This window comes from Microtus pennsylvanicus, chromosome 9 (genome assembly GCF_037038515.1).
Source record: "Microtus pennsylvanicus isolate mMicPen1 chromosome 9, mMicPen1.hap1, whole genome shotgun sequence".
NCBI lineage: Eukaryota > Metazoa > Chordata > Mammalia > Rodentia > Cricetidae > Microtus > Microtus pennsylvanicus.
The window spans coordinates 47,812,611-47,835,922 of NC_134587.1; the positions used below are offsets into that span (position 1 = coordinate 47,812,611).

The 23,312-nt window shown below is 46.1% G+C and overlaps 1 protein-coding gene across 15 annotated transcripts in view; it reads right to left on the bottom strand.

The window, feature by feature from the left end:
• The window catches only part of Ralgps1 (Ral GEF with PH domain and SH3 binding motif 1), a 231,799-nt gene that overhangs the window by 108,610 nt on the left and 99,877 nt on the right, over positions 1 to 23,312 (bottom strand). For 8 of the 15 annotated variants that reach the window (XR_012911829.1, XR_012911828.1, XM_075985926.1 and 5 more), the window contains one exon: positions 15,094 to 15,220. Coding sequence is in view for 13 of the 15 variants with exons in the window: in XM_075985926.1 (XP_075842041.1) it covers positions 15,094 to 15,220 (127 nt within the window). In the remaining 2 variants the exon portion in view is untranslated. Of the gene's footprint in view, positions 1 to 14,987; positions 15,010 to 15,093; positions 15,221 to 23,312 lie in introns of all 15 variants that reach the window. The other 7 variants (XM_075985922.1, XM_075985925.1, XM_075985918.1 and 4 more) reach the window with 1 other exon arrangement.

The window sequence follows — 23,312 nt, forward strand, 5'->3', positions numbered from 1 at the left end:
GCCAGGGACCTCTGGCCAGTGTGGTTCTCTACTACAAAACCTCTACTTGCAGCTAAATCTCAGGTGCCTAAGAAGCTCCTCACAGGCCAGGCAGCTAACACTAGAGGCTTCTGCGAGCTGTTCCTGAGTACTCAACTGAGACTCAGGGCCTCCTTTTCCCAGTCTCCCCCTGGCCAAAGCTGCCCTGCCTGCCAGGTGGAGCCTTCTCAAAGACTACTGCAGGCTACATCTCCTCCCACACCGCTACAACAGGCTCCCACAATGCCTGCCTGAGCTGCCTCCTTATGAAACAGACTAGAGTGGCCAATTCTAGGTATGATGGGAGCTCTAAAACCATAAAGGAAGAAATCCAGGGCTTATGACCAAGACTGATACCAAACAAGAGAAGCCTCTGGGCTATATATTACTATGTAAGATAATTGTAAATACAGAATTAATATTGATGCCATACCCAAACTCAGATTCAGAAAGGTATAAGCACTGTGGTGGAAAACATGATAAAGTTTATGACCAACTTAGATATCACAACTGGACGATAGGTTAGAAGGAAAAAAGTCACCCCAATAAGAACAAGGGAGGTACCCTAAATGAAGGATGAGACAGCACATGCTGTCTTTTGGGGTGGAAAAGACGAAAAAAAAAAACCCACACATGTTGATAAGACATGGAAAAATATCTACTTCTGCTCTATGGACAGAAATAAAAGTTGACTCAAGACTTAAAGTATAATGGCTTCCACCCTTGGCCTCAGCAGTCTTTAACCACCATAGGAACACTTCTACAAGTTAAACTGGGGTAAGAGTTTGGTGTTTCTTGAAAGCTACAGTGGGCTTAGAAGTGAACTGGTTACTTTTTTCACAGGGGGTCAGCATTCCAACTTTACAAAAGAGCAAGTAAAGTCCCAAGAGAAGTCACCAGAAGGCACTGGGTGATAGGCACTGAACATCAGTTCCCATCTCCTGTAGTTGTTGGGGTGGAACAATTTCCAGAGTGGAAGCTGGACATTGTGAACAAAATGTCCGAACCTTGGTGCAGACACCAGCCATACCTCCCACACATCTGGAGTGGGGGTGGGGAACACAGCTGAGGAAAACAAGGTTCCTCCTTCCTGATCCCTGTTCTTGGGGCCAAATCCCCAGAGAATTCTGGTATGGAAAGCCAGCCTGAGCAGTGTGAAGCAACCTTTTGCCCACAGCATTTGAGATCCATGGCATCAACTGCTTCTCCCAAACCTCAACCCAGCACTTACATCCAAGTCTGTATGTGTACACACGTATGCACAATGATGTGGTATGGTACATGCATGTATATATATGTAATGTATGAAGAGATCAGAGGAGGCTGTGGAGTGCCTTCATCTAAATGAATGAAGACCACTGTTTTGTTAGATTACTTGGTCAGTGAGCTCTTGGGATCTGCCTGTCTCCAATCCCCCAACACTGTGGTTACTGGCAAATGTAGTCTTGCCCAGCTTTTACGTGGGTACTCAGGACTTGAACTTAGGTCCTCTTGCTTTCATAGCAACTGCTCTTACTCACTGAGCCATCTCCCTAGTCCTCAAGCCAAATCTTACACCACACGTTGGAAGGAAGCTTTTAGAGATGCCCAGCCTGTTCTCTCAAGGGAAAACAGGAGGGAGGAGGTCAGCGCACTAGCATCACTTTAGCCAGGAGATGAGGCCGTGCTCAGGGCCTGGCTGAGTGCACATATGCAGCCAGGCAGCATCCTGGGCTCTGACCAGCCAGATGGGGACTTTCCAGGCCCACAATCACACAATTTCTGACAGTGCAGAGTTCTTTCTCCTTGGTGGGCTCATCTATATGCAGATATGGATAAAAGGCAAGAAGGTCCACCTTCCTCCTGCTTTCAGCCTGTCCTTGGAACAGCAATGCCACCTGAGTGAGTGGCACTGAGAAGCTCATCCCCCTAAGGCTGCTGTTCTGAGGAAGACTAAAAACAACTTTGGGCTTCTGGATGAAATGGTGGTGTGAACTCACAGGCCCTCAGGCTCTGGATGAAATGGTGGTGTGAACTCACAGGCCCTCAGGCTCTAGATGAAATGGTGGTGTGAACTCACAGGCCCTCAGGCTCTGGATGAAATGGTGGTGTGAACTCACAGGCTCTCGGGCTCTGGATGAAATGGTGGTGTGAACACACAGGCCCTCGGGCTCTGGATGAAATGGTGGTGTGAACACACAGGCCCTCGGGCTCTGGATGAAATGGTGGTGTGAACACAAAGACCCTCAGGCTCTGGATGAAATGGTGGTGTGAGCACACAGGTCCTCAGGATTCTGGATGAAATGGTGGTGTGAGCACACAGGTCCTCAAGATTCTGGATGAAATGGTGGTATGAATGCACAGGCCCTTTGGTGTTTGGGTCCCCTCTGACCTCCCATACTCGGTCAATCCCAGTCTAGCTACAGTAAGAGAATCTATAGGAGGCAAAGGGCACTGTAATGTGTGTCAAAGAGTGCCCAACTGTAACAGTTTTACCCGAGAGTCCAGGGGCTAAGACAAGTAATGACTACCTAGCATCGCACATTCCCCACATTCCAGAGCCAGTGTGAGACCACTCTGCAAAGGGGTCTGGAAACAGCCTCGGCAGCTTTAGCCACTGCCCTCCTAGGGTCTGTGCATTCAGAGAGGGAGTGTCCTCCAGCACTGCAGGCAGTTAGGGAGGGGCCCCTCACCCCAAGTCAAGCAACAGGAAATATCAGAATGAGCAGGGACACTCTTGGAAGACTAGACCCTAAACTTAAGACTCCAGGCACCAAGGCAGGGAGGAGGGGATGACATGGGAGGACAGGGACAAGAGAAAGCTGGGCCATAGTGGAGAAGCAGCATCCACTTTCAAGGAGAGGAGCTGGAGGTACCCAGAAGGAAAGGAAATACCACAGCGAGGGGGTGACCACGCAGCATGTCTGAACCCAGCACAAGCTCTGGATGAAAACCAGGCCACCACAGAAGACATCGCCCCACCATCAACCCAAGGGCCAGAGAACACTGTAAGATGGCTGGTGAGAGGAGGAGTGGGACTGGCAAAACCCAGCAAACACGCTCACCTCGTGTTTTCCAGGTTGCAGGCCTGCAAAGCTGCCAGGCTTTGGGAGGTCAGGCCTGAACTCTCCACAGAACTGCCTGGAGCAAGGGTACTGCTAGAAGAGGCTAAGGGCTGCTGAGTTCTCAGCTTCATCTGGGGACAGGGTGAGTGGGAAAAAAACAAAAACAAAATCCATATAGGTGGCTCGAAAGGCACACTGGGGGAAGATGAGGTTGGCCTCCCCTTACACCCAGCTGAGTTCAGCTCATTTCATAAGCAGGTTACATAAGAACGTGAGGTATCTTATGAGGACCAGGAACCAGAAACTGCCTGGGAAGTCTTCAAGAAGCAAGAAGGAGCCTTCTCTGCTCCACTTCTCTCTCCTTCCTGTGGGGTTTCTTTCTGAGTTTCTCAGGGGCAGCCATCTCTATTCTCATCACTTGTCTAGGATCATAATGCCAGGCAACAATCCTGAGCGCAGGTGTCGGCATCTCTGCATTCCAACTCTAACTCCTGGGCCGGGGAACCAGCTGGCCAGGTTGGGTGTCAGCACCAATGCTACCTTAGAGCACAGCTGGGAGGAATGAACTAGGGGATGATGTTCCCAGGTTCTCAGAGGAGAGATCAGAGGCAAGGTGCCCAGTAAAAATGTTTAGATCCCCTCCAGGATACCAGCTACATGGACACCATGTTGCTACTCATCAGATGGAGTCCTAGTCCCCAGCCTCTCCTCTGCTGACATGACACCGAGCAGTGTTCTAAGGGCCACAGTCTGCTCTTCACAGGTGCACTGGATTCTCAATGGTCTCTCCAGATGTGAGAAGCAAGGGGTGCCCGCTGCAGAAGTCATCGAGTCATACTTTGTTCTGGCTAAGGCCAATGCCATCTCCTGTCTATTGCGGAGAAGTGGACTCTGTAATTACCCTCTCTTCAACACAGAAATCTGAGGCTCAGAAATGGAAGCGATGTATAGCTCACTCAGAACTTGAACGCACGCACAAGACAGTACAATTCCTGAGCTCAGGCCTCAATAGCACACAGCTCTACTGCCAAGGAAGAAGGGACTACAGTGGCTCTCATTCTTCCCATCACTGATGTGCATGAGAATAGGAATAGCAGCTGGTCAACTGTGAGGAAGCCAGGCCATAGACATCTGTGCAGTTTACCTCAGCACAGGAGGGTGACAGAGCAGTGATGGAAGAGATGTTGCTGCTGTTCCTTGGGCATTCCAACACTCTACCAGAGTGAAAGTCTCTGGGCCTTGCCCTTCTCATTTTTCCAGCAGAATCAAAGAGCCAGTTGTCCTACATCCTACAGACTCAGCAGTCCTGACCTTTGGCACTATTTATAGTTGGTCTGCATCATTTAGTAACTGGATCCTAGTTATGCTAGTTCATCTCACCACCAGGCCTTTGGTCTGCTAACTGCACACTCTCAGATCCCAGAACCAACCCTTACCTCATGGTACCTTGCTACAGAGAAATTCAAGTCCCCATCATCTAGAGCTGGGGCATCCTGGCCTAGCTTAGCCCAGGTGTGGGCTAGCCTTCCAATCTGCACTGTCTCATAAAGCACTTCCATGTGGGGTCCGTCCCTAGTAGGCAGTCCCCTAACTGTCCCATGTCCATGATCCAGCTGGCTGACGTCCATGAAGGTTATGATGACTCTGGTTCCACGAGCTGATTAGGGCATGCTCCCTTCCCCGTGTTTCATTGTGTCCTGAAGTTGAGGGACATAGCATGACAGGAGAGTGCACCTCGCTCACATCTGCCTGGAGAATTTGCAGAGCTGGCAGAGGCCAGAGCCTGGGTGGGTGGCTCATATGGAGGGACCAGAACTGTTGGGAGTTGTGTGATGACAGAGGTCTGTAATCTCATCTCGGTGACAGAAAGGAACAAGAAGTATGGCAGCCCCCTCAAAGTCCACAGTGCTGAGCAGCTCCAGGAAAGGATTTAGGCCAGCCTGTTTTCCATAGGCAATGCTGGGCAGGGCACATAGGGAAAGGGTCTGGGACGAGTAACCAGGAAGAAGAGGTGGGGCAGGTTAGTTCCTTAGGATTTCTACTCCTGTGAAGAGACACCATGACTATAGCAACTCTTTTTTGTTTGCTTGTTTCTTTGTTGTTTCTTCAACAGGGTTTCTCTGTGTAATAGCCCCGACTGTCCTGGAACTTGCTTTGTAGAACAGGCTGGCCTACAACAGAGATCTGTCTGCCTCTGCCTCCAGAGTGCTGGGATTAAAGGTGTGTGCCACCACTGCCCAGCATAGCAACTCTTATAAAGGAAAATATATAATTGGGGTGGCTTATAGTTTCAGACGTTTAGTTCACTGTATCATGGTGGGACATGGCAACATGCATGCAGACATGGTGCTGGAGACGAAACTGAGAGTTCTACATCTTGATCCTCAGGCAGCAAATAGAAAAACTATACTAGACCTAGCTTGAGCATTTAAGCCCTGAATGCCCACCCCCACAGTGACATATTTCTCCCAACAAGGCCATACCTAGTCCAACAAGGCCACTCCCTATGGGCCAAGCATTAAAACACATAACTGTGTGGGGTCATACCTATGCAAACCACCACAATTAATAACATCTGTCAGAGAAGTTGGAAATACCTAAACTCTAAGCTGGAGTCTGAACATCTTCTGAGAAGGCTTGAGTATCTAGGGGAGTGCGAAAGAAGGCTACAGGTAACAGACAATGGCTGTCTCCTCAGAGGGTATCCAGAGAGCAGCTGCCATGAAGCCTGGTGTAGGAGGGCCTTCTGTTTATGTGTTGCTTTCATTGGTTAATCAATAAAGAAACTGCTTGGCCTGACAGGGCAGAGCTTAGGTAGGCGGAGGAGGCAGAAGTGAATTCTGGGAGGAAGAAAGCAGAGTGAGGGAGCGGCCATGGAGTCACCAGAGTCAGACATGCTGAATCTTTCCTGGCAAGCCACTGGCACATGGTGATACACAGATTAACAGAAATGGATTAAATTAAGATGTAAGAATTAGCCAATAAGAAGTTAGAGCTAACAGGCCAGGCAATGTTTAAATGAATGCAGTTTCTGTGTGATTATTTTGAGTATAAGCTAGCTGGGCAGCTGGGACCAAAAGAAGACCCTCTCCCCATCAACAGAAGCCCCTCTCCATCCTTGAGTTCCTGTGCTAACGAATACTATGCCAGGCAAAGACAAGCACAGATGACCAGTGCCCCCACGGTGCTACCAGTGGATGTGGAAACAGAAACATCACAATTTCTCAAATGAGCAATACCCATCCATGTATCTGAGGGTTCCACAGGACAGCAGCAAGAATGAGAGCATGCTACATCTGTAGTTATTAGACTGAATCTACGACACTGGATAGAGAAAAATGCACAGAGCACAAAGAGAAAAGTATGAAAAGCTTGATCCAATCAGAAAGCACAGGGTCACACTATGGTCCGCTGATGGCTGTGGCCTGTGGACGGGTGCACCAGCTTCTGGCAGCAGCCTCTGGGAGGAGCAGAGCAGCTGGCACACTGTGCTCTATAAACTTCTTTGTGGTGGGGCTGATCTTCAAAACAAGCGTAACTTTTAGAGAATAATTTAGAGTGGGCACCCAGTGCCCTCCCAGGGTACAGCTTTTCTGGTTGGTCATGTGGGAATGGAGTCTCCCCTCATATGCCCAGAGCCCAGGACACACTGGTCAGCAGATATAGCCTTCTTTGAGGGAAACCTCAAAGGCCTTTCCAGACCCTAATGGTCATTTGCACAAACCTTCCTCCTTACAGAGCTGCAAGTGGCACCCACTCCCTCTACCTGTAGAGCTACCCACCCCTGTGAGTCAGCTTTGGGGAGAGGCTGGGCACTGCCCTGCTAACTTCACACAGTGACAGTCCATTTTTGTTCCAATACTGATGGGGCAACAAAGAGCCATCAAAGTGAGGTGTATAGAGGCTGTGCAATGACCAGTTACCCTCACCTCCTCAATGCTGTCTCGAAACACCCCAAAACTTGGTGGCTTATAACAAGAAGATGTTATCATCTCCAAGTTTTTGTAGAGTGGGACACGGGCATGTCTGAGACTCTCTAGCGGCACATCAGGCAGACTGGCAGCTGGGGCAGAGGTCTCATGTGAAGAAGGCTCAACTCCTGAGCAGAATCTGTTTCTTTGCCACAGAGGGCTTTCCCGTAGGATTACAGGGCGACTGGAGTCCTGCAGGATGAGTGACCCCAGAAAGTAAGGAGGAGCGAGCTTTCTTTATCTAATCTCTAAGAGTCACTCCATTCATTGTTGACTTTATTCATGTCCTGCAGCTGCAAAATGAGCTAAAAATAGTGCCCAAGAGCGAAGAGGGTTGGGTGAGTCTAAGACAGCCAACATCAAGTGCCTGTCATGTGAATTATGTGACTACTACTAATGCTGCTTTCCCACTGGAGACTCAAAGGCTAAAGGAAGTCAGGGCATGGGTACCCAGTGAGAACTCAGGTCCCTGCTAAGGGAATGAATGCTCTCTTGTGCACAGCATGCTTAAGCCTTTAGCTCATTCTGTGGGCTCAGAGAAAACCTGACTCAGAGCAAAGCTGATGGCAATTCTCCCTCCTGTCCCAGCCTGGCAGGGAGCCAACCTGTCCTGGAGGCTCCTCTCCGGACCACTGAGTTTCCTACCACTGTTCATCTTCACAGAGATAGAGGTGGTGAACTAAGGACACACCCTAAAGGTCCTAAAGGATGGGTGGAACCCCAGCCCCAGCAGGAGCTCTGTTAGACTTGATATCTACCTGGCCTGTGATGCTGTGTAGGCCATAGGTCAAACTGTGGGGTATTTTCATTCACAAACTGGGGATATTTGATAATATCCATTGGCCTTTTGTGATGTCCTGGAGAAATTTAATTTTTAAGATAACAAACCCAGAGACTGAACGACTGAAGGTAATTATCTCCCTTCTAGAAGGGAGTGACTTGAAATAATATGCAACTTACCACAGAATAATGGGAAAGGTTTGGGGCATTTTGCATGCCAAAGTACCCTTGTGATCATTTGTCTGGTTGAGCCTGGGGTCATAGGGAAGAACTTGCCTGCTTGTTGGATCCCAGGCAGGTTCCACCTGCCTTGAGGAAGGGAGACCGTGTTTAAACATCTCCTAGCTAGACAGGGAGGACAGCAGTCAGACCCCTACAGCACTGTGAAGAGATGGTAGGGCCATGACTTAGGGCACACCCATCCTCGAATCCAGCTTAGGCCTTCTCTGTGGCACTGATACCCCTTTCCATGCTCAAGACTTGCTGCCCTAGCTGAGAAAAAGACTGCCCGCCCCAGGGCCAGAGAGAGACAGCCAGGCTGGGAAGGCAGGGACAACTGGACACACAGCAGGATGGGAGGGGTTAGAGAGTTAGGTTAGGCAGGAGCTACGGAACAAATGACTGTTCCTGGGGGAGTCTCTGAAAAGATGGGGTGGGGAACTGAAAAAGGCTGGGCTTCCTGTGTGTGGAATAATTCTTTTTTTTTTCCTGCTAGACATTAAAAGACTATCCAAAATGCTGGTCAACTTGGGGTCAGCTTGATTACCCCACAGCCACTTCTGATATGCTGCTGTTGGACTTGCCCCCACTGGGGTAACAGCTCCTCAGACGACTGTCTCTGAGGACTGTGTGCCTCGGCTCTGCTGGCAGTGTCTACACTGCCTGTTCCATGCTCACTCTTTCAACCACAGTCCTCTTAACACAGACCTGAATTCTCAAAGCCCAAGGCTAGGCTGGGTATGGGTCTCCATCAGGTGCGAGGGCTATGCTCACTGGCCATGTGTTGGGTCTTTCTAAGGCTTTGTTCTCAGAGGAGTAGTTTGGAAAGGCCTTTCCCACTGCTGCTCTGATGGCAGTGACTCATCATACACTCACATGTGACCCCTCAGCCAGACTTCCGGGAAGCTACTCTGGGATAAAGTCACAGAGATTTATGCAAAACGCAAATCCAGTAATATCTCTGCTTAAAGTCTTCCGAGTCCCCACTGCCCCAGACAGCCAGGGCACTGTCTAGGCTCCCCACTCCTACTGTCGAGCCCATCAGAGATCTGCTCCCCCATCTCATCCAGCCCCCTCCTCTGACACCCTCCCACCCCCTCATTCTTGACTCTCTAGCCAGAGATTCTTCCAAACAAGCTTTCCCCAGTTCAGAGCTCTCGCATAAGCAGTTGTCTGTCATGGTCCCTCACCCTCCTATGCTACATCAGGCAGTGAATCCTTCAGGGCTGCACTCCTCACTGGAAAACCTTTCCTGGACCCCAGACCAGCTTCCCCCTTCATAATGTCCAGGTCACACCTCTGTCTTTGCACACATCTGGTGCTTGGGACTTGTCTGTGCGGTGTGACTAACTCCACTGGGAGCCTACTGAGGTCACCTTGCTGTTCTGGGAGATACTGAGCATCCAAGGACACAGGTTTGCATGTTTGTTTATTTTTTAAGGTTCTTTCAGTTTCTGGAAGTTTGACCCAGTTGCTTGCAAAGAACTTGCCTCTGTTCTAAACGTTAGAATTTATATTTAAAAATAAAGGTTTTTACTTTCCAAATGGCAGAGGTTGCTTTTTGAAGGAAGTAGCTCAGGCTCTAGAACTTTCCTTCATACACTCAAGGTCTGGGTAGGTTTCCCAAACACTTTTCAGTGTCCTCGCTATCAGGGCTGTCAGGACGCCTGACTCTTCATTTCCTGAGACATCACAATTTTCCACACTGCTATGGTACTTCGAGATCAGTGCAAAGGCATTTGAATCCATCACATTCCTAATTTTATTTAGTTATTTCCTGGAAGAAATAATAAGTAGTGCAAAACCAAATACATTTAGATCAGGGAAGTGACTCAGAAGTAAGTGGTAAAGCCATTCTCCAGCGCTCTTTCCCACACCTCCTGAGAACCGGGTGCTTAGGGGAAGTGCTGTCACACTAACTTAGAGACAAACAATCAGCCTATCCCCTGTACTACTTCACAGTTTGGAAGAAACTAATTCAAAGTCTTGGTTTTTTGTTTGTTTTCTGTTTTTTAAAGATTTATTTATTTATTTAATGTATATGATGCTCTGTATGTACAGTTTTATGCCAGAAGAGAGTATCAGATCCCACTATAGATGGTTGTGAGCCACCATGTGGTTCTTGGGAATTGAACTTAGGACCTCTGGAATAGCAGCCAGTGTTCTTAATTGCTGATCCATCTCTCCAGCCCTGACCCTTTTATTTTAATATAATGTTTTTCTCTGAATGTTTAATTTTTTTAAATTTATTTTATGTGTAAAGGTGTTTTGCTGCCTATATGTTTCTGCCCTATGTTTGTGTCTGGAAGCCTCAGAGGCCAGAAGAGAAAACTGGGTCCCTGGAGTTACAGATGGTTGTGAGCTGCTATGTGGATGCTGGGAATCAAACCTTCATTCTCTGGAAAAGCACCCAGTGCTCTTAACCACTGAGCTACCATTCCAGTCCCCCAGTGTTTTTTTTTTTTTTGCTTTTTGTTTTTCAAGACAGGCTTTGGAGCCTGTCCTGGAACTTGCTCTGTAGACCAGGCTGGCCTTGAACTCACAGAAATCTGCCTGCTTCTGCCTCCAAAGTACCACCCCTGCCCAGCCCCTCCATGTTGTTTTTTTTTATTTTTTTTAAATTTTTTGTTTGTTTTGTTGGTTTTTTTGAGACAGTGTTTCTCTGTAGCTCTCACTGTACTGGAACTAACTCTTGTAGACCAGGCTGGTCTTGAACTCACAGAGATCCACCTGACTCTGCCTCTAGAGTGCTGGGATTAAAGGCATGCATGTGCCACCCCTGCCTGGCCCCTCCATGGTTTTTAAATCATGCTTTATAGGGTACTTGTGATAGGAAAGTGTAGCCAGTTGTCTCTGAAGTCTGGAGCAAGAGAGCAGGGTTAAGTTAGGGACAACGGTGAAGACCAGTGACGCCATCTTCAGGGACACGGAACAGACACAGCTGTGAGGAGTACCAGGCACAGGGTTACCACTGTTATAAAAGGAGATGTAGCCATGTAGATAGAGGCCAGCACCTGCAGCAGCAAAGAGTAGGCGTCATCAGTGGAACCTGGAGCATCAGGGACTGGCCAAGTGCCCCCCTTCCAGAAGAGACCTGCAACAAGACTCTTCCAGAGGAGAAACAAATGGCTTCGACATTTTTTCCTGTGCTGTCCTTTCCAGGAATTACGTAACTGCTTCCATTTAGATAAACACATCCACCCCACACAGGTTGGCTTTTCAAGAGGATCCAATAGGCAGGGCCTGCCATGAGTCCCCAGCCTTATCAGGGCAGATGGATCCACTGAGCCTCAGTAGGTCATGTTTCATGTTCTCTTCTGCACATGATCAAATGCCCATGGTCAGTCTCTGTCCTGAGAGCAGGAAGCAGTAGGCCCAGTTTTTGCTATGGTTGCTCTATGTCATGATGAGGTGTACAGTTTAACTGTGTCATGATGAGGTGTACAGTTTAACTGTGTCATGATGAGGTGTACAGTTTAACTGTGTCATGATGAGGTGTACAGTTTAACTGTGTCATGATGAGGTGTACAGTTTAACTGTGTCATGGGGACTGCAGCCTTCTGAAGGCTGAAGGGGCAGCAACATGGCCACTTGAAGGGTTCACTCAGCGCCAGAGCAGACATGCTGTATAGGCAAGCAGGGGACTCAGGGAGCCTCTGTGAAACCTCTGCTAGAGAAAGGTCATCCGGAGCAAGGACGGCCACATCTGTCCAGACTTGTCAAGTAGAAAGGGATAGTGACCAGAAGAGGCTGACTAGGAAACCCCAGCAACAAGATGTGTCACAGGAAGAACAGAACAATACATCTACGTCACACACCACGCTCCAAACCAGAGACTCAACAGCAACAGATATCCTGTTACAGGATGGGTAGGAAAATAATTACCTCAACAGTAGAGATATGGTAAGCGGCAGTGTCAAGATCTCGGAGCTATGGGCTTCCACGTGCATCCAGCCCTGAATCCACCACCTTCCAATCATGACCCCGACAACCACGGTGCCTTGGCTATTGAGATCATGTGGTGAGATAACAGTCAAAGGGCCAGCAAAGGGCAAGACACAGAGGCCAGCAACACACAAGCTCTCACAATGACTCCGAGAGAAAAATGGGCCTTGTGAGATGGAGCAGGGGTTCAAGACCATCCTTGGCTACACAGTGACTTCAAGGCCAGCCTAAAACATCTGTAAGCACATCTCAGAAAAAAAAAAAAACCGAGAGAGCTGGGGAAAGAAGGAGCGCCATTCTTAACCACACCAGCACCCACTCTGCCTGAGTCACATGGCAGCGGTGCTCCCCACCTTTGTGCCACCAATTCTGCTCCTAGATGACAGTCCTGCAAAGTGGGGCCAGTTGCAGGAGCTATGCACATGAGCATGCTGTCCCTCTTGGGACAGCCGCCAAATACAGACACAAGACAGCTTATAGAAAGCCAGAATAGAGTGGAGAAAGGAGAGAATTACACATGGGGAACAAAAGAGAAAGAGATAAAGAGTATTTGATAATTTCCAGTATACATGTCTTTTACCTATTTAGCAAACTGTGTTTTAAAACATGTTATTATTTTTGTACTTTTTAAAAATAGAATTCTTAGTTTGCTTTGTAGATTACTCACTGTTAGTCCGTGAAAGCACAATGCTCTTTCTGTATATATCCCATGTCCTGAAGCTTTGTTTATTTCATACAACTTTGTTTTTTGAAATCTACTTGATAAGGTCATGTCACCTGAGAATAAAGATACTTGTACAGGCCAAAGAGAGATAGAGATAGAGATAGAGATAGAGATAGAGATAGAGAGAGAGAGAGAGAGAGAGAGAGAGAGAGAGAGAAAGAGAAAAGCAAGGCCTCTCATACTGGACAAAGTCAGGTAGGCAGTTTAAAATACTCACTCCAAACCATGGTCAAAGAGTTATGAGATATACATACATATATAAATACATACATACACACACATACATCATACATACATATATATTCTTTTTATATATATTTATATATATATATATATATATATATATATATATATATATATCCTTACTCCATCAAATCAGAACGTCACTGATTGTAAGGCATATCTTTATGTATTACTAAGAAAATCATTGCCAATTAAAAACATTACAATGTTTTATCATCAATTTCAGAGGAGTTAAAATGTAGAAAGATAAAACACACCCTAAATTAAGAAAATGCAGTAAATTCCAAAGCAGAAAGATAGCATGACTGACTTTTAAAAATCTAAAATTTAATTGTTTGGGAAGACCAACAGACAAACTTTGACAGGGTGAACTTGAGGAAAGAAGAGACAAGAAGAGGAGGGAAGGGGCAACGAAAAGCAAATACATCTGTAATCCCAATACTCAGGGGGCAGAGGCATTTGGATCTCTGAGTTTGCAGAGAGCCTAGTATACACAGTGAGTTTCAGGACACTCATGACTACATAGACCTTGTTTCAAAAATTAAATAAATATAACCACATAGAGAGAAAAGTTCATATTTATAAGAGAAAATTGTATACCACATTACTATCAAAAATTAACTGAAAAAAAACCCATCATGCTAATAATTTTCAGTCTAACGCTCTCCCAACTGAGCTATTTCAGCGCCGTTGCTAATAATTTTGAAAGGTTGGATCAAATAGATAGTTTCCTACTTTAAAAAAACAAACAAACAAACAAACAAACTGTAAGACGGCTTCAGAGAATCAGAAAGCCAAGTACAGAGTGCTAACAGGAGAAGTTTCCAACAATCTATGGAAGGGCTCTACTAACCCTGGGTATCAGGAGTCTCCTCTAGAGAAGCCTTTCCTTTCCTGGTTTTCAAAATTGTTTCCGGTTAGAACAGGATAGATTTCCCCTTGAAGACCAAACTACAGACAGCATTTTTTTCACGTATTAAACTGACACAATAAAAAGAAAAGAAAAATAAACTTGAAAAGAAAATGCCTGCCTGGCATGTGGCATACACCTTTAATCCGGGAGGCACTCAGAGGCAGAGGTAGGTGGATCTCTGAGTTTGAAGCCAGCCTGGTCTACAGAGTTCCAGTACAGCCAGGGCTACAGAGAGACCCTGCCTTGAAAAATCAAAGAACAAGGAGAAGAAAGAAGGAGGAAGAAGGAGAGGAGGGCAACGAAAGAAGCAGCAGCAGCAGCAGCAGCAGCAGCATTAAGACCTTGTTTAAAAACAACCTTTGCGGTGTACTTTGTACCTACCCTTCCAAGAAGGTATTACACAGCAACAATCAGAGCAAATGCACAAGTCAGTTTATGGCACAAGGACGTTCACCACAAAAACTAGAAACTGAGCAGTGGGCAGCAGAGAAGACGGAACGGAGTTTGACAACTCCAGGAGAAGGGACGAGCCGCAGGACAGAAAAGCACATACAACACGAAGTGTCTGAGATGAGTACAGATTTTTTTACACATGCCAAAAAGAGTGAGATACAGAGAAAAATATCTTTTAATGGATAATTATAGAGACTTTCTCCTCCTCCCAATTCTGCTAATGAGCACATAATATTTTATGACTGGAAAACTTAGCAGTTGTTACTAGAATTTCATTTGCACAAATGTTACGAGACATATTAATAAGGCTCAGAAAACTAGAAAAGAGGGCTTCAGCCGGGGTTCCCCCTGTGTGGGAGGATCTGCGTAAACCAGCAAGAGGCTTGCTGTGGACATCATGATCCATCTGGGCTGCAGCCTGGAAGCCCGTGTTCCTCACAGCCCAGGAGACTGGGGTCATCAGAGCCTAGGTGTATGTAGAGAGCATCCTTGTTTCCAGCTCACCAGTGTTCCTATCCTGGAAAGCATCAATAGACTGTTCCAACCCAAGGAACCTTTACCCACGATCCCCACTGCTCCTGGAAACATCTCAACTAGAAACTGAAAAAACATCTTATTTGGCACTGAACATGTCACTTGGAGAAATAATAATAAAATAAGCCAACAGAGACTCATACCTAGATAGGGAATACTGGGCACCTAGAAACTGAAAAAACATCTTATTTGGCACTGAACATGTCACTTGGAGAAATAATAATAAAATAAGCCAACAGAGACTCATACCTAGATAGGGAATACTTGGCACCATCTTCAGACTTCGGATGTAGTCCCGAGTTCGCTTGTAATTGTCTTCTTTTGACATCAGGTAGTCCAGTTTCTCAAAAGTGGTCTTGTCTTTACGATTCAAAAGCTGGAATGAAAAGAAATCATACTATCTGTGAGGGAAAAAGCAGTAAATCAGAAAGTCTGACAGGAGATGGGGCTGTAACCAAGGGCATGTGTGTCCACAGTATGTCAAACCCTGATGGAAGTAAAGACTTTCAAAGGCAGCATCAGTCTCCGTTCTTCCAGTCTCACACGGAAGACGTGCCCTGGAGCTACGCTGTCCACTCCCCACTCGATGCTAACTCCTTCAATACCCACACGGCACTCATCTCTGTGGGGACAGATACTCCACAACAGCACAGGGCTCGGAGAATGAAGTAAACTGGTCATGTCCTCAGCAGGATTATTCCAAAGCTCTAGCCAGTCTCTTCCACAAAACGCCTCGTGGTGAGAGATGCTATCAACTGCCGCAGGACTCACGTGGACATGCCGTGAGGACATGGCTGTGCTGCAACTCAGGGCTTTCCTCCAGACTGCCCCACATCCTGGGTCACATCTCACACAAAGAACCTTCTTTTCCATAAGCAGTCATCTACACAGCACCCGACTAAGAGACTCAGGGTGAGCAAGCACACCAGAGATGAGAGGCAAACTGTGGTCATTGCACACTTGGTGTGTGAACCTGGGAGAGAGGATGGCTCAGTGTGCACACTGAACCTTCTGGAAGTCTGAAACCTGATGCTGAGGACTCACAGTGCAGCTATTCTTCACACTGGATCCAAAGTCTAGTGCTATGAAATGGCAAGATGCTGGTTGATGAATGTTCCCCCTTCTTTATATGGTTAAATTATTTTGTTTTTATAAAAATAGAACTGAAAAATGAAAAAAAATGGCAAGATGCCTCTTCAAATGTGATGACCTGATATGTCCTTGGCCAAGCTTGGTCTTGAGATTCCAATGGTCCATGTAAGGACCTTGACCAATATACCTGCCATGTCCATCAGACTGAAGTAGGCCAGTGTCCAACAGCCCCTGTGCAGCAGAGACAAGTGGAACAACGGCTGTCAGCACCAGAGAAACAGGGAAGGCAGTGCAGCTCCTGGAACCTCAGCCTGCAAATCCCACTCTCTGGTGGTGCCTGGTGTCTGAGGGAGCCCCAGGCTGCTTGAGGATAGCTATATCAGATCCTTCCTTCCTTGGTCTTTGGAGACAATAATGATTCGGCCATGAGAGAGCCCACTGATTTTGGGCAGTGACAGCAGGTATACATCATAGGAGAGGTAGAGGCTATTGTCATTCCCATCAGCTTCTCCAGCGCTGAAGCAGACGGAATGAGAAACAAGCTTTTATGCTCCCATGGAAACAATCAGACGCACAAGGGCAGGGACACTACACAGATGCTAGGAGCAGCTCTGCTTAACTGGCTTGCTTCAGGCTATTCATCACAGTAACAGTGGGCAGGAAATGATGCTGTCCTCCACTGCTGATGTGTGGAAAAGCACTGATGCATACAACTCTGCTGGGCTGTGAACCAGAGACATAAAGGAGCCGGGAGTGCTGCCTGTGTCTCAGGCTCACCATTATTAGGAGTAGGTGACTTGTCCATATATCTTTGGGACCCAGTGTTCTATGAAAAGGCTGAGCAGACATATTTTATAGCAACGCAGCAAGTGGGTGAATAGAAATTGAGAACCCAAGGAATGGCAAGTGAACTATCAGTAAGAGAAGTATCATCAAGAAGAGCTACATACTAGGGCTGGAGAGAGATGGCTCCATGGTTCAGAACACTGGCTGCTATTGCAGAGGACACAGGTTTGTTTCCTAGCATCTATATGGCCACTCACAACCATCTGTAACTCCAGTCATAAGGGACTGCAATGCGCTCTTCTGGCCTCCCTGGCCACCAGGCATGCAAGTGGTGCACATACATGCAGATAAAGCGCCCATGCACATAAATTACATAGTATTTTTAATGCTGAAAAAAAGGCATGTAGAGAGGTAGCATTTGATTCTTCTTGTTTTGTTTTTGTGACAGCGACTCACTATCTAGCCCTGGGTGTCTTGGAACTCACTCTATAAAACAGGCTGGCTTCGAACTCACAGAGATCCACCTACCTCTACCCCCCAAGTGCTGGGATTAAAGGGATGTGCCACTATGCCCAGTGAGAGGCGGTATTTGAATTGGACGCTTGAGAAATCTGTCAGATGAATAATAATACACACCCAGAGCAGAAAACCACACGCCTTGTGAACTTGTGTGTCCCAAAGTGGAGTTAAGTGGACTATCTTCCTTGTTATAGAAAGTTTTTTTTTGTTTGTTTGTTTTTTTGTTTTTTTTTTAATATTTATTTACTTATTATGTATACAATATTCTGTCTGTGTGTATGTCTGCAGGCCAGAAGAGGGCACCAGACCTCATTTCAGATGGTTGTGAGCCATCATGTGGTTGCCGAGAATTGAACTCAGGACCTTTGGAAGAGCAGGCAATGCTCTTAACCACTGAGCCATATCTCCAGCCCCCTGTTTTTTGTTTTTTTTGTTTGTTTGTTTGGGTTTTTTTTTGGACAGGGTTTTTCTATGCAGCCCTGCCTGTCCTGGAATTCACATCGTAGACCAGGTTGGCCTCACATTACAGAGATCAACCTGTCTCTGCCTCCCAAGTACTGGGTTTAAGGGGATGTACACACCTCGATTTTTTTTTAACTGATGCAATCTAGAACCCCACTGACTTCTTCATATCATCTACATTCATCCAGATGTCAAACAAATCCTGATGCCTTCACTCAAACTGAGGCTGAGACATGCTGGCCCCAAGAGCCCACACCGCTAGTTCTCTGGTCCTAACTGGGTCACTGCCGGTGTTCCCTGCCATATTCAGCCTACCTACCAGCCTAACTAATACCAGTCTGAGTAGTGTGTCAGACTGTGGGGTGCTCCTCATACAGCCAGCCTGTCATCCTCCCTGGATCTACACACACACTCAGAAAGGCTGCATCTTCCTAACTTCCCTCAATGGCTCCAGTCTATGTCAACAAAGGAAATCAGGTTATGATCAGATTGCTCAAGAATAATTTATAAGTTGTTTTAAGATGAAGAAGTTCAGTAGATTTTACCATGATGCATTTGACAACTACATGAGAATTTCCTTTACTAAAATAAAGGAATGGACCAGATAAAAGAGGACAAAGGACACAAGAGTCAGTGGTCCTACTCAATAACAGTAAAAGGAATTCTAGGATTCCCGAAGAGCTGCAGGCCTTAAGAACAAATGCTCCACAGGGACCAGCTCAGCAGAAGACCTGCCTGGTAGTACATCTGTGGCACAAGGGATGGTATATGTAATAAAAATGAACAGCTTTAAGATTACATATGAATCTAGGGACTAGATGGCTAATTCAGTAAGGGAACTGTTATACTTGTGTGTGAGGGGCATGCATATGCCACAGAATACATGTGTTTCTGGGATTGAACTCAAGTTATCAACTCAGATGAATGTCTTTACTTGCTGAGCCAATTCACTGTTCTGGAACTTAAAAAAAAGAGAGAGAGAATTGGAATGATCAGATAAAAAATTCCTCAAGAAAGCACAGAGTATTCCTGGTTTACCTCCTGACTGTACAGTACTGCCTGCTTACACAATGTTAGTCCTTAAGACCCTGATTACTCATTTAACAAAAATGGCTGAGCTATTGTCATGGGTTTGGGAGGAAGGTGGAGGCTGGATCTAGAAAACTAAATATGCATATACACTACCTGAAGTAGGTGGAACAAGGAACTGTAGGGAACACACAGGGGTGTAACTGTGGCCAGAACTCCAAAAAGAAACCACCAACCTAAAGGGTTGCCTCTAGGGAGGGAGGGAGTGGAAAGGGCAGTGAGTGGAGAAGCAGGAAGTATTAGGGTTTCAATAAGTCTTTCAGTACTTGGTGATTTTTTAAATTAATGTGCATGTATTATGCTGATAAAAATTCTTTTCAGATTTAGGTTCTAAAAATAGGGTTTGCTTATTCTGAAAACAGCAGCACTTGCTTACACATGTTCTCAACTTTTATTACAGGTAAAAGCAGCAACTGTAACCCTTGCATGAACTGAGGGTCCTTTAGATCTCAGCATTTATTAGAAGCCTCAGGAAAAAGCCCTCAGAACTACATGTAAGAATATCCAGCCGTTGCTTACCGAGAGTCAGGCATATACTGCAGCCATTTGTGCTCAGGGAACAAGGTAAGGAAAGGAGATTAAGAAAAAAACTCACAGCCTTGGACAGCCAGAGGACTCAGGAGCTCAGTACCGAATCGGTAAAGAATAAAACGGGGACATTTAAAAGTATTTTTTCATCTCTTTGGCTATATAATATCACTGTCAAGAGAAAAAGCTACAAAGTCACAACTCTAATGCCAAATACCTGCTGCAGGGGGAAGGCTGCGACTCTAAAACACAGCCAAGTGGAGGAAGGTTGGGCATCATCCACACTCACCATTATTCCAACTTATTGTGAGGGTGCTTTTGCTTTGTCTGTTTTTAATTTTTGTTTTTCGAGACAGGGTTCCTCTATGTAACAGCCCTGGCTCTCCTGGAACTCACTCTGTAGACCAGGCTGGCCTCTAATTCACAGAGATCCACCTGCCTCTGCCAACCGAGTGCTGGGAGAAAAGGTGTGCGCCACCACTGCCCAGCTATGCAAGGCTACTTTTGTGTTTCTCTTGGCAAATGAATCTTAGGAGGGTAGAGTGGTGTTGGCCGAGCTTGCTCTCCTCCCTCATTCCCTCCACAGGCCCCCAGCCCCCACCCCCACAGAAGAAGTACAGTTGAAATGCAATTATACAAAAGAGTAGAGAAAAAGATAACAGTGATGATGGGAAAATCAGGTTCATCAGAAACTTCTAAGCATTCAATAATCCTCAGGTGACAATGGTAATAAAAGCCAAGACTATGGATTTCTGATAAGACACATGAGAACACAGTGGGTTGAATCCATTATTTGGACAGAATTATACTGAAAGGAAAATTTGTGCTGCTAAAATCGCTTATAATTAAACAAAGAATTCCAGCATAAATGAGCTGATGAAGAGGCTAGGAAAGCAGGAAGGTAGGAACAGCTTAATAGGCAAAGTTAGAAATTGGTGTGTTAAAAACAAAAGAAAGCTAACCATCACACTTAAGGCAGAGACTAAACCCTAGAGCTATTTTATAAAAAGTCAACACAACAGAAGCCTCTACAGCAAAGGCAAGAAGCAGGGTTACATACTGTCAGCACTGAGACAAATCCAAACCCCTTCAGAACATGAGGCTCAAATTACAAGGTAAAATGTATCCAGCACTACTCACTTCCACACTGTCCAGTGACCCTCCATGGACAACAGACTCAGAGGCCCACAGTCAAAGCCAGGAGGGTCCCAGACCTTGGAGAAATGTCCTGGACGCAAACTGCTTTCCTCATGCCCCCAGGGCCACGTGTGCAACACCTGTTTCAGACTCCATGAGAGCTCCTCCCACTCTGGTAAAGCAGCTCAAATCTGGAGGCTAACTCCACAGAGGAAAAAAGAAAAGTCCCTCCTCCAATTTCAATTTATAAGGACATTAGTATTGTGTTTCTTTGCCTTGAGGGAATAAATAGTATTTCCTCATATGTGAGTTTATTATCAATAAAGAGCCTGTTGCTCCAGACATGTTTAAACTGACTCCATTGCTGGGGGGTGCACACCTTTAATCCTAGCACTCAGGAGGCAGAGGCAGAGGCAGGCGGCTGGTCTAGAGAGCTAGTTCCAGGAAAGCCAAGGCTACACAGAGAAACCCTGTCTCGGAAAAACAAGAAAACAAAACGAAAAACAAACAAACAAACAAAGGCTCCAAATTCAACTTCAATTCCAGTGCCTGCCACTGGCGGGAGTAGGAAGAATCCACAGTTGCCTGTGGAATCAACAAAGAACTAAACTGGGGTAATTTTTAAAAGTACCTTTTTCTTTAACCTCTGGCTATTTAGTATCTACTTCTGAAAAACAAAAAGATTGCCAAGTCACACACCAGTGTCACACATCAGCCACAATGGACAGCATTTATGGGAAAGCTGGACTTTAAAATGTAGTGGTATTGTTCTGTTTGCCTTTGCCTGAGTACAGATAGAAATTAACTTATAAAAATGGCCACGTAAATAAATTTCTGTCCAGAGAAAGTAAGTTTTGTCTCATGGATACCACTGACAATCATATTGGAAATTCTGATGAATTTGACATCCACGTTGAAATGCCTGCAGCACTTCTGACTAGGCTGTGAATGAGCGGTCCACTGGCTTCAGTGACGCAGTTCCTATGTCTTACTGGTTTCTCTTTAATTCAGAATTAAAGCAAATCTTTGGCAAGTACTCAATATACATTTCTAAGAATCAGGATTTTATCTTTATATATAATCCTTTAACAGTCACATATACACAGTTACAGACATGTTTACATACACACCATACTTATACTTTCATGGGATAATTTTCATCATGTATTTAATTTATTACTTATTTTATTCTACTCACAGCAATTTCACGAGAGAGTCCCCATAAGACTCCAATGTAGAACTGGGCAACAAAAAGGTCTACCTCCTGACACTCACCCAAGGACTCCCCTGGGCTGCAGAGCTGGTCTGAGAGTAAGCACTCTACATGCTCAGTAGGGCTGAGCACCGAGAAGGCCCGCAGACGCATGGAAGGTGCACAACACTTCAAGAGGCTCAGAAGGGAGCTAGCAAAGCCATTGTGAGGAAGGGGTCTTCAGCACAGAGGGGCCTGGAGAGGTTCCAGAAGCCACAGAAGGCAGAAGTGGCCTGGAGGCAGGAGCACTGAGGAATATTTGAGAGGACAGCATTTTGGTTTAAATACAGCAGGTATTGCTTTGGATAAGAATAGAAATGTAGGGGAGGGAGGGAAACTTGCATTTTGGCAAAGTTTGCTATTAATTAACTTGGCCAGGGTCACAGCCATTCCAGGTCACATAGCCACCATTTTGATGGCTTATTCTACTTTCTCGGCTACTTCAGCTCAACCTGCAAACAGGGTACCAATCACAGACTAAGAAACATGAATAGCAAATACTAATGAAAGGGAAGAAAGAGCCTACTGTGGCCATATTAACAGAAAACTTCTCTGGCCAGCTTCTGCCTTTCTTGTGGACATGACTTGGGGTTCTGGGGGAAACAGATGATGAGCTAGAAAAGACTGATTTAAATCTGGAGGTTTGAAGGAGGAGTGAAACCATTTGGTGTTTGGTGCCATCGTCAAAAAACCTCTGTTAGGTCTTGGTGTCCATGAGTTACACCCCAGGTGCATCACTTGAGAGCACATACTGACGACGCTCTAATTCAAGCAGAGAATCTTCCCTTTATTTTTAGCCCATGGTGACTTCTCTTTCTTGGCTTGCAGTGTGGCTCTGCTTGACGGTGTGTTAGCGTGGCTCTAGTTTATACAACACTGTGTTCACACGGTATAGCATGAGACAGGAAAGGAAGGCCTTATTCCGTATTAGCTCAGCTACTACTTGCCCAAAGGTCCACAACAGTTTGTGAAGAGAGCGCCTGGCACTCTGTCTCTTTCCTAGAATCACCATCTGACTTCAGACATGCAGAGTATATGAGGTCAAAGGACAAGAGCTGAGGGCTGGATGGAGCAGGCACTGCAGTGGGTATGTGGATCAGGAGAGAGGTCTGGGCTTGGATGACACAGGGACAGCTGAAGCTCCCCAAGCTGGTATATTCACCAAGGAAAGAAACAGTAAGGTGAGCACTGAACCTCCACAGTCACGGTCACCAAAGAAGTCAGCTGTCAGAGAGTGGAAGTGGGGTTTAGCCTGAGGAGAAAGGTCTTCTGGATCTAGAGGATGGGCAGTGCCCAATGCTGCAGCACTGTTGGCAGATAAGGGTGAAGCATGAGCTTCCTCAAGGCCAACGTATGATGTGGAAGTGATTTCTTTCTAATCTGTTGCTTTCATTGGTTAATTAATAAAGAAACTGCCTAGGCCCATTTGATAGGCCAACCCTTAGGTGGGTGTAGTAAACAGAACAGAAGGCTGGGAGAAAGAAGCTGAGTGGAGGAGTCGCCATGATTCTCCCACTCCAGACAGATGCAGGTTAAGATCTTTCCTGGTAAGCCAGCTTGTGGAGCTACACAGATTATTAGAAATGGGTTAGATCGATATGTA